Source organism: Ciconia boyciana, chromosome 13 (genome assembly GCF_034638445.1).
Source record: "Ciconia boyciana chromosome 13, ASM3463844v1, whole genome shotgun sequence".
Taxonomy (NCBI): domain Eukaryota; kingdom Metazoa; phylum Chordata; class Aves; order Ciconiiformes; family Ciconiidae; genus Ciconia; species Ciconia boyciana.
Genome location: NC_132946.1, coordinates 7,190,046 through 7,206,401, shown reverse-complemented (window position 1 = coordinate 7,206,401; position 16,356 = coordinate 7,190,046). Strand labels below are relative to the sequence as shown.

General features: G+C 43.0%; 1 protein-coding gene across 2 annotated transcripts in view; it reads right to left on the bottom strand.

Moving 5' to 3' along the window:
- Positions 1–16,356, bottom strand: part of PRKAR1B (protein kinase cAMP-dependent type I regulatory subunit beta) — a 103,901-nt gene that overhangs the window by 37,980 nt on the left and 49,565 nt on the right. For both annotated transcript variants that reach the window (XM_072877684.1, XM_072877685.1), the window contains exons 5-6: positions 5,299–5,360; positions 4,498–4,544 (exon numbers count right to left, since the gene is read on the bottom strand). In XM_072877684.1, the coding sequence (XP_072733785.1) occupies positions 4,498–4,544; positions 5,299–5,360 (109 nt within the window). The remainder of the gene's footprint in view (positions 1–4,497; positions 4,545–5,298; positions 5,361–16,356) is intronic.

Here is a 16,356-nt window from a genome sequence, read left to right as displayed (position 1 = left end):
ATACAGATTTATACAGCAAATACAGAACCTATTTAAGAAAAAATACTGAGAAATTTTCATTTTTATTTTCACCATACTATAGTTTGCCTGCTGTTGTTTTACAAGAAGAAAACCTGAGAATGACTGTAACGAAAGTTGCTGTGACATTAAATAGAATAGGAAGTTGTTGAGTCTAAAAAAAAATACATCTGTTTTAAAAGGGTAGTTGACGGTGCTTTTTAAAGTAAAAAATGTGAGGTTATAAGATTAAAATAATAAACAGGAAGTCATTTTTATATTTAGAAATATGGATTAGAGATTTTTGCAAGACACATACTTTAGCAGGTACTTTCAACTTCTTTAGTGGAAACTATAATTTAAGCTCTGCCAGCTACTTTTTGGCATACATTCACATTTGTCTGAGCAGAAAAGCTTCCGGTAGACAATTGACCTCTAAGACTTCAAACCTCATGCCATCATCTACCTAGTGCAAACTTTATCCATCTGTGGGACCGGGTCGTGAGTTAACAATTCTCCTCAACTCTGAACAGCTAAGGAGGAAGACCGTGACTGATAATGCTATAATGTCCTTTCCCATCCAATGCCTGCTTTGGTCAAAGTATACCTGGTTTGTAGCAGCCAGTGTATGATGGGAAAAAACCAGGTTCTCCAAGACCCACCTCTTTCTGATTTCTAAAAACTTTTCTTTTACATATGAAAATTTGTGCCCTTCTCCCTTGGCGCGCAGTCCCTGTTGAGTGTGATTGCCACCTGAAGGGCATTGCGCCTTCTTTGGTGTCCATAGTAATACCAGGAAGGAAACGTACAGATACTTTATTCTGTGGATTGTTTATAACCTAAGAATAGGGTATAATATACCCTCTGATAACAGGGCTTTATACCCTAAGAAAGCGTAAGAGTTGAGGATAAAGTGTTATATATTTAAAAATATTTTATTTTACTTCTAATTTGACTCAGATTATTTCTAAGGGAAAATATTAGAATGCTCTTACTCTTAGGGGTGCCTATGCCAAAACCCTTAACAGTAAATTACTTTTAAATGTTGGGGTTTTTTTAAACTCAAACCATCACACATTGCTTTTGTTATTTTGGCTTTGTTACTTGGTTCTGTTTGGTTTTGGTTGCATGGTTGATAGATTATATCTTTTTTTAGTTTTACCCTGATTTTCTTCCAGGGGATGGCAATTTTATGATGGCAATTGTGACCTCCATTATGTGTATCTTTGCATGTGTATGGAGAACCTGGGTTCTTATCAGTCCTGATGTTCTCAGAGTAAATTGCTCCTGCAATCCAACAGTCCTGGTATACCTGCCACTTCTGTGCAGATCAGGGAAATGACAAAAGCAGATAGCCTGGCCAGGGGTGAAAAGCCTCCATGCATATGCCAACACCAGCTGAACTAGGCAGAAAATGGTTTGAGGCTTTAAGTCTCGGGGTCAATTGTTTACTCTCCAAGTTGCTTTTTTTCTTGGAGAAGGGTGGAAGCATGCCAAAAAACTATCTGGCAAGGCTTAAATGAACTGCAGCTCGCTTACTAGCGGTCTGGATTTTCTTCAGACAATGAGGATTTTAGCACTGCTGCCCAGAAAGTGGAAGAACTCTTTTCTGGGGGGGATGATACACCCTGTGACAGTGCACACCCATGGGGTCTAGGAACTGCTGCCTTATACAGGAGCAAGTTACTCTGCACTAACGGCCCTGGTACAGGCTTTACTCTGGGCAGGGGGAACGGGCTCACCTCCCTGCAGCTTCCCAGCAAAGGCAGTCACCATAGGTAACTTCTGCAGCTACCAGGGTGTAGTTCCAACTTGCTCCTGGATGAGTGAACGTTTCTTGTGCCTTGCACAGTATCTTGTAAAGGATTTCAGTGTGTGTTTTGGCTGAAGATATAGGAAGGGCTTAGGAAGGAGAGAGCACCCCGCTGAGGAGATGGGGACAGGAGCAGTAAGGTGCAGCAGGATGAAGGAAGGGGGATGCTGAAGGGGAACAGCATGAGAGTTGGTCACAGAAGAGTTTTGCGAGACTTACAGGGTCAGGAGCTTTGGTTGTCCCTGGAATAAGCTCAGTCCAAATGACATCTCTAAAGTCTTGTTAGGATGTATTTGTCCCACAAGTCATGTCAGAAAACTGTCCATACGTGTGTCTGAGAAGTGTCAGGATGACATTATTGTGGATCTGTCCATTTTGATCTGTCCTAGCAGCTATAGGCTGATTTTGGCAATTAGGGGAGTAGGGATTGAGAGTGCTCATGAAAGTGAAGTTGCAATCTACTCAATGAAACCCAGTTATTTCATTCATTCCTTAGAAAATCTGCTGTTGCAAGTCTCAAAGACAAGGCAGGAAAAATGTATCTCCTATATCATACATAACTGACTGGAGGACTGCAAACTACTCGGAATACAAAGAAAACCTCTGCCTTCAACTCTAAAAGCGTGAAACAAAGCTGTGCACTATGTTCTTCGTTTAGCAAAACAGTGAGTCCCACTGAAGTCAACAGAACTTCTCACATGCTTAAAGGCCCACCGGTGCTTATGTAGCTTGTCAAATCAGGGGTCTGGGATAAAATTTTCAAAAACACCTATACAGCTTAAGAGCCTACATGTAACTGCATTGCAGTGGCACGGAGGCCATTTAGTCACTGTGGTAGTTTTTCAGATTTTACCCCAAATCCTATCTCAGAAACCTCAAAGGCCCTTGAAATGTTCTGGGAAATATAAGATTACTCTGCATAAGACTTTAATGAACTCAAGAAAGCATCAATGAAAAATGATCTGGACACTTGTCTCTTCTTGTGCTATTTGTGGTCAAGATGAAAGAATTTCAACCTTCCATAAAAAAACAAGGAGAACCTCTGATATACAAGTAACATGAAGCACTAAAGGTGTTTCTGAGTAGATGCCAGGATATACCTGGGAAGGGAACGAAGATGCCATCTTACCCGACAGAGAATACAGCAGCTGGTGCTCTAAACAAGTCTTTCTCAACATTTGCAGAGCCATGGCCACCTTGGCCATGAGTGGCAGCCACCAGTTACAGAAAATCCACAAACCACCTTTTTGTTTTTACAAGCAGACACAAAGTTGGCTGGGCCCTGGACATTTATTTTCCCCATTTTGTCACTGCTTTGTAAAAGCAATATGTGCATATGGAAGATCATCTTTTTTGCAATTAATTGCAAGGGTTTTGCAGCCTGTTTTCTGATGTCATTCAGTCCCCCACCATCCCTGAGCCAAACACTGAAGAAAGCTTTCCTAAAAGCTTTGAGCGAGGACAAATTATTTTTAAAGAGGATTAATCTATAAGTTCAATATGCGCATTTGCGTATGTTTGTGGGTCTGATTCAAAGCCAGTGAACTCAGTAAGCTCAGTATCAGGCCCTAACCAATTATTTTAAAACTAAATTTTAGCACTGTTCTATAAATATGCTCTTTTATTTTCTGGCCCTGTGGATGTGGCAATGTTTGCTATTGAGAGGTATGCCTGATAGGAACAGTGAGTCAGACGGATTTCCTGAGAAGCAACTTCCAGAGGCAGAGGCAGCATGTGAGGTTTCTCAGTTCCCAACAATACCAATTAGATGGTCTCCTGACACAAACAGACTGCTAAAAAAAATAACTTTCACTAAAAAAAACTGTATGCCTCCTGCCCAGATTTAAAATAAATCACTTTCTTCTTTAAATATGCCAAACAAAACTCATCTGGGCATCCGAAGAGCAACGTTGCTAATGAGCAAGCCTGTCCTATCCAACAACGGTGGATATGTAAGGTGTGTGTAGAAAATTCAGCCAAATGAGGAACTTGTAGCAAAACTGCAAAAGGGTGAGTTTCATACGGGATAAAAATGATAAGAGGTGAATAGATTATGATATGGAAGGCAGGTTCAGAACAAAGCTTCTTTTCAAAGACTTGCTGCTTAAACCACCACATACTCCTGTAAACATTTTGTGGTCTAACAGATCACTTTACCCTTATAACAATCCTTGCTTTATTAATATGCTGCATTGTTCATATATTTGGACCTAATTTTAAAAGCAAATTAAGGTTTCTAAGACGAAACTCGCTGCCTAAGGCTGTATCTCAATTTGGGGAAAAAAACCCCAACACATGAGCTAAGCTAACTGATTAAAGAAAATATTTTCCTTATGCTTGATCTGAACCCTCGGGTGCATTCCAGCGTGGTGGCCTGCTCTGCCAAAGACTGCACACCTCCAGGTGTGGTTAGGGTTCTAAAGATAATGTCATTTGCTTGGTTTTGATACCATGTTTTCCTGCTTGGAATGGACAAATAAGCTAGGATGTAAAACATTCCAATTATAAAATTATGCACAAATGACTTAACACAACAAAAGCAAAGTAATGAGACCAATCCTGTGAAATCTATTTCAGGAAGAAAGGAGACAGAACCACAGCACATGGCTGGATAGAGCTGTGTGCCAGAGCATACAATTTTATTATGTAGCTTCAAAATAAATATTATACTGTAAGAGTGTACTTACATCCACCTCACCTTGGTCAATCACATAGAAGTTGTCTCCTTCATCACCTGGAAGCAAAATACAAAAGGTGATTGTTTCCTGAAGGTCTGCTAAACTATCCAATAATTTCCTGTCTCCATATTTAATCCTGTACATATCTGCACAGGTTTGTACACCAGATTACTTACAGAGAGGTTCATTTTCTGAAACATCCTTGCCTACTTGCCTTCATAAATCAAAATATCGCTATGATTTCTTCCTATTAATATCTTTCAGTTGCATTACTTTATCTCTTTTGATTGATTCAACACTTCATTCAGTGTAAACACACAAGAGGCTTTAATATAGCCTGAGGGTAATGAAGTCCTCCACAACACGCTGCAGGCATGCAGGTAAGTTGCCAAGTGTGATAACTACGATACAGCACAATGAGGTGTTGAATATTCCCAACAACCATAAAAATATTTTCCATCTCTCGTTACTCTCAGCTAGCCTGTGCCACCCTTATGCATTCTCAGCTGTGCTTTACTTCCTGACTATCTTCAGGTAAGGAATTAATATTTTAATTTGAAATGCTATTTATCTAAATTTAACTGCAGCACTTTGAAACCCTGGAGATCTACCAGCATGGTTTTGTAGGAGATCTCTGCACATGTAGCAAAAGACCTGCATCCATGCACTCGTGATATAGCTGCACACTTAGAAGCTTTTAGAATATGGTTATTCTTCCCATTAAGCAAAGAGGGTGAAATCTCAAACAGAGAGATGTGGATTGTACAATCTCAGCAAACATACAAGGGAAAAAACGAGGGGAAGAATTACCCTGTTGTATGACTGTTTCTCCTGCAATGTGTGTGACGGGGAACATGGCATCGAATATGTCACTGGAAAAGAAAAGAAACGTTTATTAATGAATCAGACCTACTTCTTATCTAGCCAGTAGACCTACCTTCATTGTTTCATTTAGCCTTCATTAACAGATTTTGCAGAAAAAGAACAGGAAAATGTTAGTTGTAACTGGAAAGTGAGCCCCTGCTTGGCAAGAAATCAAAATAACTAGTTTGGCACAAGCTGTGGTTTAACACTAAGTGAGACCATGATTCAGTGCATGCTATTTTGAAAGAACTCCTGAATTATATGCATATAGGCCTCTTCTTATAGCACTGCACAAACTAGCCAGCTTGAGTATTTTATTGTCTAAGCGGACAGATTTCAGATTTTCAGCTGCTATCAGTATGTGTCACAGCAGTAATTGCTAGATGCCTAAACGGGAGCTCTCCTCTTCTGAACATCTGGCTTCGCATTTACAAGCAAAACCTGTTCCACAATACAGAGCACATTTGGAAAGGTAGATGGCTCTAAATTAATGTAGCATAAGAGCTGGCAAGAGAGTGCACTCACAGTGCAGAAGAGGCCAAACTCTGAAAATCTTAGTGAGTTACTCGTGAGAAGGGAATTTGACCAATGCTACAGAAACACCGAAGCTGCAGAAGAGCCTTGTGCTCATTAATCATTGCTGAATTACACACCTTACTGTGGTCTCCAGCATACTGTCAGATATCCTTAAAAGGCCAGGCAGAGCAGTAAGGACGGGAACGCACCCTGCACCAACACTTTCGGCAACTTGCCCAAATCCAGTCCTTTGTTTATTGAGGGAGACAGCAGGCTCCCTGGAGCCAGGGCTTCCTTTCCCCACATCAGATTTTGGAGAACTTATTTTCAGAAGCATGAACCGCACCGAGACGGGCACTCCCCACCTCTCTTCCCCTTCCTATGCATCAGTCTCAAGGGCAAAGGAAATAGCTCCCCGACACAAACAAAAGGCAGCAAGGAGGAATTGTTAACTAGTCTCTTCCCTGGTCTGGTCTAGGAATGGTCCATCCAGGGACCACCGACGACAGTGGCGAGATGAAACGCTTCAGCCTGGAATGGAGCAAAGTCCTCACAATCATAACAGAGCGCAAACGGTGAAGAAACCTAAAATTTTCATCAAAATAGCCAGAAGATCAGCAAACAAACCCGTGCTACATTTCAATGCCTTATATGGGAAATGCATACTGTAAAATCCCATTATTAGCTTATTTCCTGTTCAACTGTTCCAGAACTTATTCAGGCTCAGTTCTAGGAAATGTTTCACTCCAAAGTTCAAATTGGTCATGTCTTTCCTCTTCAGCAGCCAGAGTGTTTTTGCTCAGTGTGACAGGTCTGTGTCAGCACCACTTGTAGGAGAACTGGGAGATTTCAAACCAGGCACCTCCTGCTGCTCTGCAGTACCTGCAAGGGATGCTTAGCCTGTGACCTATAATAAAATGATGTATTTTACCCCTGTTGTTTCATCAGGCCCACCCTGTGCTATTCCTACTCACATTCAGGAAATACCTCCACCACTGGTAAAAAGCTTGCTCACAGGCTCTAAGGAGAAACCTCTTTCTCACCTCATTCTGAGCACCAATGCAAAGATCTATAATAAATTATTCTGAAAAGTATACGAACTGTATTCTTAAATCCACTAAACTCATTTTTAATGATCTTAAATGGGTTCAGCATTTCTCCAGTTCAAGGGACTTCTCTGTTGGCAGAAAACAAGCATCTGCCTGATGCAGGCTGTGGAGCTGGTCCCTGTGCAAACCCTCAGTGCCCTCAGCCTAAAAGAAATGGGATCTGAGGTTCAGATGGGGGAAAGTACCACGATGGTAGGTGCCAAATTGGAATGAATCAAAATGGAAAGTGATCGAGGGACCTTATGTCAATAAGGCAAGCCTAACTGTTCTTCAGTAGCTCTGGGACCTGGAAATTTGGTATGACAGAGGCTCACTTGCCTCCCCGTGGTTTCCCCTTGGCTGTGCTTGGGCACCTCACAGAGCTTTAGAAACTGGCCTGCAGCCTGCAGAAGATTTACCAGAAGAAAAGGCACTCCGCCTGGCAAAGATGAAAGTCTTCAATGCGATACATCCAAAAATAGACACAACACTGTGAATATCAATAACCAAACCAAAATGTGACTGTTTGAACAAACTTGGAAACTTTTTTTTTAAATAGAAATACAGAGGAAATACCTACCCACAGTTTCAGCCTTTCATCTTTGTTTTAAGGCTGTATTTTATTTATAACTTAACAACTGATGTACAAACAGTGCCCAATAAATTATGTATAGCACTGCACCCTCCTCCAAAATGCTCCACATCTCATTTTTACACCTTTTAGTTTTATCAAAAAACCTCTTTAAAAGTCACAGACTTTCAGCTGACGGTGTAATGAACCCAAAGTATATTAGCAGCAACAGCAGTTTTACACTAATATTCTGCTGCCTAGAATATTAGTGTAAGTATTCTAGCACTGCATTTATTATGTGTTTCAGCGAAGTCTCCATCTTATTAGACCAAGACTTGGATTCTTAAAGAGACCTTTCAAGGACATGGCATCAAACATTAGCCTAAAACACATATAAACACACAGGCACACAAGGTACCCAAAGTCATGGTGATATTGATTTACATTTCCAAAGTGAAACAAGGACATATCTTTGACAAATAAATGCAAGTGACCAATAATATAATGACTGTCACTGGAAACACATAATTACGTTTCTTTTCTACTAGGGAACTATTATTCTTGACTGATATGGTTAGGCCAAGATCTCTCACAGTGATTAATGAGTCGGAGTGTTTCTGCTCTTGGATGCTCAATTTGAGATTCATTAAATATACTCAGATCTCTCTAGTTCTGCTATTTCAGCTGTTGTTCTATGAGACCGCAACCATGAGAGACGCACTGCATCCAGCACATCCCAAGTTCAGCATCAGTACTTGGAGGGCTCTTTCTCACCTTCTCCAGAGCCAAGGGTTTTGACAGGCTTTGCAAGTTTTTCACAGCTTCCCTACCTACTTCCAAAGGATCTCTATCTGGTTACTCATGGCACTTGGAGTCAAACATTTGTTCCAATCAGAAGGTGTCAAGGGCAATTTTTGGCTTGGAAGTGTAGTTGCAGGTGGGACTGTATGTACCTGAATATCTCCATTTGGATCCAAAGGGAGACGCTAGCAGGACATTACTGATGTTTTCCAGGGGGATTTATGCATGTTTAATTCTTCGTAACTTTTTGATAGTATCATTCAAAAACTTCAGGAAAAGATTGTGAGCAGCACAGAACATACAGAAAGCAGTTAACTAGTCCAACAAAGTGAAACCAAGAAATGCATTTAGACATGAAATCTCTATCTATTCAGTCAAAATGGGGCGTGGGTAAAAGATGTGAAGAGAAAACTTCCTACCCTGGTACAGCCCTCAGATTATTATCCATTATTGATTTTTCAGGCAGGCAGCAATGAAGCTGCAACTAGAAGTCCAAGGACAATCAAGAGAGACTTCAGGGCCTTGGGATGACTGGTTAGGGGATGAGGAGCACAAGTAGTGTTCTCCTCTGTCCTTCCAGTTGCAGGGAATGATGAGGGAAGAAACAGGAAGAGCCAGCAGATCAATACCTGGCTCCAAGCCTAGTGTCACCGGCAGAATTTTGGGGGTTTTGATCATGGGTCGGTCTACATGACACCAGGCCTGCTGATGACAGACTGAGTACACCTATCTCAAAGGGGGAAAAGGATCTTTGCACAGGAGTTAGCAGGGCTCATTGAAAGAGCTAAACTAGATTTGAAGGGGGAAAGGGATAAAACCAGGCTTGCTAGAGATAAGCCTGAGGGTGGCACACTAACGTTTAAGGGATGCTGTGCTAGTGAGGTCCTTCGGTCTGCCGTCTCAGTGGAGGTAAGGGATGGAGATCCATGCGGCAGCAAAGACAAAAGGGTTATGGATGCGTTAGAAACCACAGAAGCACCTGAGAATGGTCACGTAGGAATTAGGCCTTCTCCCCCCAAAAAGGTGACAGGATCAATAGCCCAACTGAAGTGCATCTACACCAATGCACGCAGCATGGGCAACAAACAGGAGGAGCTGGAAGCCACTGTGCAGCAGGAAAACTATGATATAGTTGCCATCACGGAAACATGGTGGGATGACTCAACTGGAGTGCTGCAACGGATGGCTATAAACTCCTCAGAAGGGATAGGCAAGGAAGGAGGAGGCGGTGGGGTAGCCCTGTATGTTAGGGAGTGTTTTGACTGTCTAGAACTTGACGGTGGTAACGACAGCATTGAGTGTTTATGGGTAAGAATCAGGGGGAAGGCCAACAAGGCAGATATCACGGTGCGATTCTGTTATAGACCACCCAACCAGGATGAAGAGGCAGACAAAATATTCTACAAGCAGCTGGAAGAAGTCTCACAATCACTAGACCTTGTTCTCGTGGGGGACTTCTACTTACCAGGTGTCTGCTGGAAATACAATACCGCGGAGAGGAAACAGTCCAGGACGTTCCTGGAGTGTGTGTAGAAGACCTTCCTGACACAGCTGGTGAGCAAGCCAACTAGGGAAGGTGCCCGCTGGACCTCTTGTTTGTGAACAGAGAAGGGCTTGTGGGTGATGTGACGGTTGGAGGCTGCCTTGGGCACAGCCATCACGAAATGATGGAGTTTTTGATTCTCGGAGAAGTAAGGAGGGGAGTCAGCAGAACTGCTCCCTTGGACTTCCGGAGGGAAGACTTTGGCCTGCTTAGGAGCCTGGTTGACAGAGTCCCTTGGGAAGCAGTCCTGAAGGGCAAAGGAGTCCAGGAAGGATGGACATTCTTCAAGAAGGAAATCTTAAAGGCGCAGGAGCAGGCCGTCCCCATGGGCTGAGAAACGAGCCGGCAGGGAAGAAGACCGGCCTGTCTGAACAGAGAGCTTTGGCTGGAACTTGGGAAAAAAAGGAGAGTTTATGACCTTTGGAAGAAGGGGCAGGCAACTCAGGAGGGCTACAAGGATGTCGTGAGGTTATGCAGGGAGAAAATTAGAAGGGCCAAAGCCCAGCTAGAACTTAATCTGGCTACTGCCATAAAAGACAATAAAAAATGTTTCTATAAATACATTAGCAACAAAAGGAGGGCTAAGGAGAATCTCCATCCTTTATTGGATGTGGGGGGAAACATAGTGACAAAGGATGAGGAAAAGGCTGAGGTACTTAATGCCTTCGTTGCCTCAGCCTTTAACAATAAGACCAGTTGTTCTCCGGGTACCCAGCCCCCTGAGCTGGAAAGCAAGGATGGGGAGCAGAATGAAGCCACCATAATCCAAGAGGAAATGGGTAGTGACCTGCTACACCACTTAGACACACACAAGTCTATGGGGCCGGATGGGATCCACCCAAGGGTACTGAGGGAGCTGGTGGAAGTGCTCACCAAGTCATTTTCAATCCTTTATCAGCAGTCCTGGCTAAGCGGGGAGGTCCCACTTGACTGGAGATTAGCAAATGTGACACCCATCTACAAGAAGGGTTGGAAGGAGGATCCGGGGAACTACAGGCCTGTCAGCCTGACCTCAGTGCTGGGGAAGGTTATGGAGCAGATCATCTTGAGTGCCATCACACGGCGCGTATAGGACAACCAGGCGATCGGGCCCAGTCAGCATGGGTTTATGAAAGGCAGGTCCTGCTTGACGGACCTGATCTCCAGCTATGACAAGGTGACCCGCTTCGTGGATGAGGGAAAGGCTGTGGATGTTGTCTACCTAGACTTCAGTAAAGCCTTTGACACTGTTTCCCACAGCATTCTCCTGGAGAAACTGGCTGCTCATGGCTTGGACGGGTGTACACTTCACTGGGTAAAAAACTGGCTGGATGGCCGGGCCCGAAGAGTGGTGGTGAATGGAGCTAAATCCAGTTGGTGGCCAGTCACAAGTGGTGTCCCCCAGGGCTCAGTATTGGGGCCAATTCTGTTTCATATCTTTATCAATGATCTGGATGAGGGGATTGAGTGCACCCTCAGTAAGTTTGCAGACAACATCAAGTTGTGTGGGAGTGTTGATCTGCTTGAGGGTAGGAAGGATCTACAGAAGGATCTGGACAGGCTGGGTCGATGGGCCGAGGCCAGCTGTGTGAGGTTCAACAAGGCTCAGTGCTGGGTCCTGCACTTGGGTCACAACAGCCCCATGCAACGCCACAGGCTTGGGGAAGAGTGGCTGGGAAGCTGCCCAGCGGAAAAGGACCTGAGGGCGTTGGTTGACAGCTGTCTGAATATGAGCCAACAGTGTGCCCAGGTGGCCAAGAAGGCCAATGCATCCTGGCTTGTATCAGAAATAGCGTGGCCAGCAGGACTAGGGCAGTGATCGTGCCCCTGTTCTCGGCACTGGTGAGGCCGCACCTCGAATACTGTGTTCAGTTTTGGGCCCCTCACTACAAGAGAGACATTGAGGTGCTGGAGCGTGTCCAGAGAAGGGCAACGAAGCTGGTGAAGGGTCTGGAGCACAAGTCTGATGAGGAGCAGCTGAGGGAACTGGGGTTGTTTAGCCTGGAGAAAAGGAGGCTGAGGGGAGACCTTATGGCTCTCTACAACTACCTGAAAGGAGGTTGTACTGAGGTGGGGGTCGGTCTCTTCTCCCAAGTAACAAGCGATAGGACAAGAGGAAATGGCCTCAAGTTGCGCCAGGGGAGGTTTAGACTGGATATTAGGAAAAATTTATTCATCGAAGGGTTGTAAAACATTGGAACAGGCTGCCCAGGGAAGTGGCTGAGTCGCCATCCCTGGAGGTATTTAAAAGGCGTGTAGATGTGGTGCTTAGGGACATGGTTTAGTGGTGGACTTGGCAATGCTAGTTTAATGGTTGGACTTGATGATCTTAAAGGTCTTTTCCAACCTAAATGATTCTATGAGTCTAAAAAATACCATCTGTCTTCTTAGGGAATATCAACATTTAAAAGACTTTTTTAAAAAGGTCAAAGATATCAAAGGCTTGCCGCAAGTTTTAACACATAAAGTGTCTTCCATGAGTGTACAGGAGAATTGCAAACAGCTGCAATCAGACCTGAAATCACAGGGGCTGATCCTCTGCTGTCTGTCATCTGTAATGACTTCTGGTCACCTGTCCAGGCTGAGCCAATTCCCTTTTCATACAAAGAAGGAAAACTCCACTCAAATCAATGAGACAGCGAAGAGTCTATCACAGTGATTGCAAAATAAATATGATGAAACACTTTGCTGATTTAATTCAGTAGCATTTTATAGACACCATTTGCCAAGATGCAAAGGACTGTGCTTAAGAGGAAGCCAGTAGAGAGGGCAGGGCCAAGGGGTTCTCTTTCTCACAAGAAAAAGCAAGTGATAAAAAGAAATCATCTCATCTGCTTTTACACCGAGGCCGCTTGGAGTCAACGTAGAGTACGAGATAGACAAAAAAAATAATGTGCACTGCAGGTAATATAGCACTGGCGTCAGGCAACCAAGAAGCAGCTTGTTAAAACAAAGCGAGAGAAGGAGGATTCCAAGCACTTTCAGAACCACACCATGGCAATGGCCAAAATAGGGAAACTATGTAAGACAATTTATCAGTTTCACAATCAGATTTCTTTCCAGCCCTTGCTGTGCTGAATGCATTGCAGGAAAGGAAAAAATGGAAGAGACAAAATATATACGTGTTAGGCAAAAATGGAAAATCCTCGTTATACCTGGAGGTTATAATTTGTCAGAGTTCAATCAGAACAATTTAACTGTGTAGGCAGACTCAGAAAGCCTTCAATGTATGCACTATACAGAGTTTTTTCTTCTTTTGCTATCTCTCTAGCAAAACAAAGCAAGTCCTGTATTGTTGAGGATAGCTTTAAAAGATATGTAGCTGCTCTGGCATAATTCAACAAATGACATGCAACATTTTCTCGGAGTGAGGCTGCCCTAGCAGGAGGATTCCAGTGTTTTAAACCTTTCCTACTTACATACCTTTAAAGTTTAGTAAACATAGTTGATAGTAACTCTGCCTTTCATTAGCTGTAGCTCTTATATCTGGGTACTATTTTAAGATTTCGGGGCAGGGGGGAGATCTCTTCTTGTGTATGTCTAATATTTTATTACAATGCATTTCCTGAAAAGATAACAACTTTCTAGCAATCGTTCTAACAACCGCTTCTCCTGCTCTGTAATGATGAAGAGCACAGAATTTAAACCAGATGACTGGCTTCAATTAACATCTATGTCGTGAAGGAATAAATGCAGTACTTTACCACTGAATAAAATGTGACGGTCTATGCTATGTGTAAGTATAAGGCTTCGATCCACACTGCTTGTTCCTAGGAACGCTGCATGTCATTGCTGATGTACAATACTGAAACCACCGAGAAACAATTACTATTATTTACTGACAACTGAGTATAAAAGCAATGCACACAGGTAAAAGAAAAGATTCCTTTTTAGAGGTATTTAAAACTAACAGCCCGGAGCTTACAACTGCTATAATCAAATACGTGGTGACGCAGGCATGTACCTAACAGGGAGAGTGAAGAGACTGAAGCCTTAATGAAAACATTACCCATCTACTTCTGTCATTTTTTTCCCTGTTAGGACAGCAACAAGTTAATTACAGCAGCATACAAAGCTATTAACAATTGAGAATATTTAATTACTTTAGTATAATGGCCAATATTTAGGTATTATTACAATTAAGACATACCTTAGTTTTACTGTAATTATCATATAAGTCTTTGAAATCAGACATGAGAAGACATTCTGAATGGCAGGTTAAAATTAAAGTCCGTATCTAATTCTATAACATTTATTAAGTCACAAGTCCACATAACTAACAGGCACATGAAACAGAAAGAAATAAAAAAGTGTCATCTATTTCTGTGAAGTATTTCCATTTTTAGTGTTTTATGAACTCCCTTTATAGGTTCATGACTTTACACCGAATGAACTGAATGAAACTTTATGAGCAGAGCATCAGTTCATTTTACAGACTCTATACATCTATGTGTCAATGGTTCATATCATCTTCAACATGTTAACAATAGCTTTCAAAGAGAAAGAGCGTGTGCAGAGACCTTCACCTGGAAAGCCATCTGCCATAGCCAACTGCAACAACAGGGTGACCCTCTAAAAAGGGGCAAAGCCTTGTGGCTCAAGAGAGACAAGAACCAATCCCACATCCTATCCCACTGCTTTCACCTTCGCCTCTTTTCCTCCCGTCCACCCCTCAGAAGCATAATTTCAAGTCATGCTGCCAAGGCCTTGGTTGTACCATGCCTGTCCAAGAGGCAGGGCTGGGTGGAAATGTAACTCAGGTCCATCTCTTACTATAATCTCTAGCTAACCTTTCACAAGGTTGAGGGAAGACCCACACTTCCTTCAACTAGTCCCAGTTCCAGACCCATCAGCATAAGAAGCCCTGTGGCAAGGCACGCAATGGATGCTGGGAGGTAGAGGAGGACATTACACAATGTTCATGCTAAGCTACATATCACACAGTTCTAACACCGAACTGCAGCCACACAGCCTCCCTTCTAGCAGACCCAGCTGAACACAGGGCAGCTCTCCAGAGTCTCTCACTGCAGACCAGTTTCATACATTTTCATAGTTCGTAGTTGAAGGGCAAGTGCAGACTGGGCTGTACCAACAAGAGTGTAGCCAGCAGGCTGAAGGACTTGATTATTTCCCTCTGTTCGGTAAGACAGCCTGGAGTACCATGTCCAGTTTTGGGCTCCCCCATACAAGAAAGACATTGACAAACTGGAGCCAGTCCACAGTGGCCACCAAAATGGTGCAAGGCCTGGAGCATACAGCAGGTGGAGAGAGGGTGGAAGAACTGTGTTTATTCTTTTACGAAAAGAAGATCGGGTAGATCTTATTGCTGTCTGCAAGTGCTTAATGGGAGAGTGTAGAGAAGACAGAGCCAGACTCTTCTTAGAGCTGCACAGCAGAAGGATATTAAGGCGATAGGCACAAATGAGAACAGAGGAAATTCCCACCTGACATAATGAAAAAAATTTCACTATGAGGGTGGTCAAACACTGGAAGAGGGGCCCAGGGAAGGGAGGTTGTTTCAAAACTCAACTGGGCAAGGCTCTTGGTTAGAGCAGCCAACTCTGACCGGACCTGCTTTGAGCAGGAGGTCAGAGCAGGGATGTCTGGAAGCCCCTTCCACCCACCAGGAGCCCAGGGTCTGGCACCGAGCTTCTCCCAGTGGGAGAGATGAGGTGGTCCTGTGCTCAGCCACAGACACCGGGGAGGCGGGGGAGCATGAGTCAGGAGGCCAGCTGGAGGAAATCCCATGCATAATGCATGGAAAATATGCTCTCTGTGTACTTATGTAGGAATATCTGCGTGCTTCTGCATGAATAATTGCAACGAGACTGTATCCCAACCTCACATCGCTAATACCAATGCTCATCAACAAAGTCTGTGCATATCAGGAGGCCTTCATTAGAAATTAGGTAACATTTGGGGGAGAATAAAACAGTTTGCTGAAACTGAATATTCCTGTGGAAAATGGCTGATGTCATTTCCCATTTAAAATGTTTTCAAAGTTTTGAAACCGTCTAAATGTCCCACGGTGATCTCTTCAGAGGATCTACTTTTCACTATAAAATCAAAATAAGGCATTGTTGAAAATGATATTACAGTTGAACTTAATCATATTTGTTTGCTTGTTTTCTGTGTGTGAGCATTCTCAAGATTTTCATCTTGGAACTAAGATTCAAGATGGGGGAAAATTTTAAATGCCAAAAGAAAAACAAACAACGAAAAAAAAACCCAGAGAAACTTAGGTCAACAAAATACACTTCCTACTTGGTTAAGATGTACAAATATTTATATACACATATAGAGAAACACACATACTAGACTGCACAGACTTCTTTCTGTTTTAGTAGGTACAGGATAGTGATTAGGAACTCTTTCCTTAGCCAGCAGGTACTGGACTGTAATGCAAAGACAGAGACATTTATGGAGGTTATATACTATAAGAATACAGCATTGCTGCAAGCATACTCTACTGAAGCTTTTACTTTGGGAAAGCTCCAAATACATTA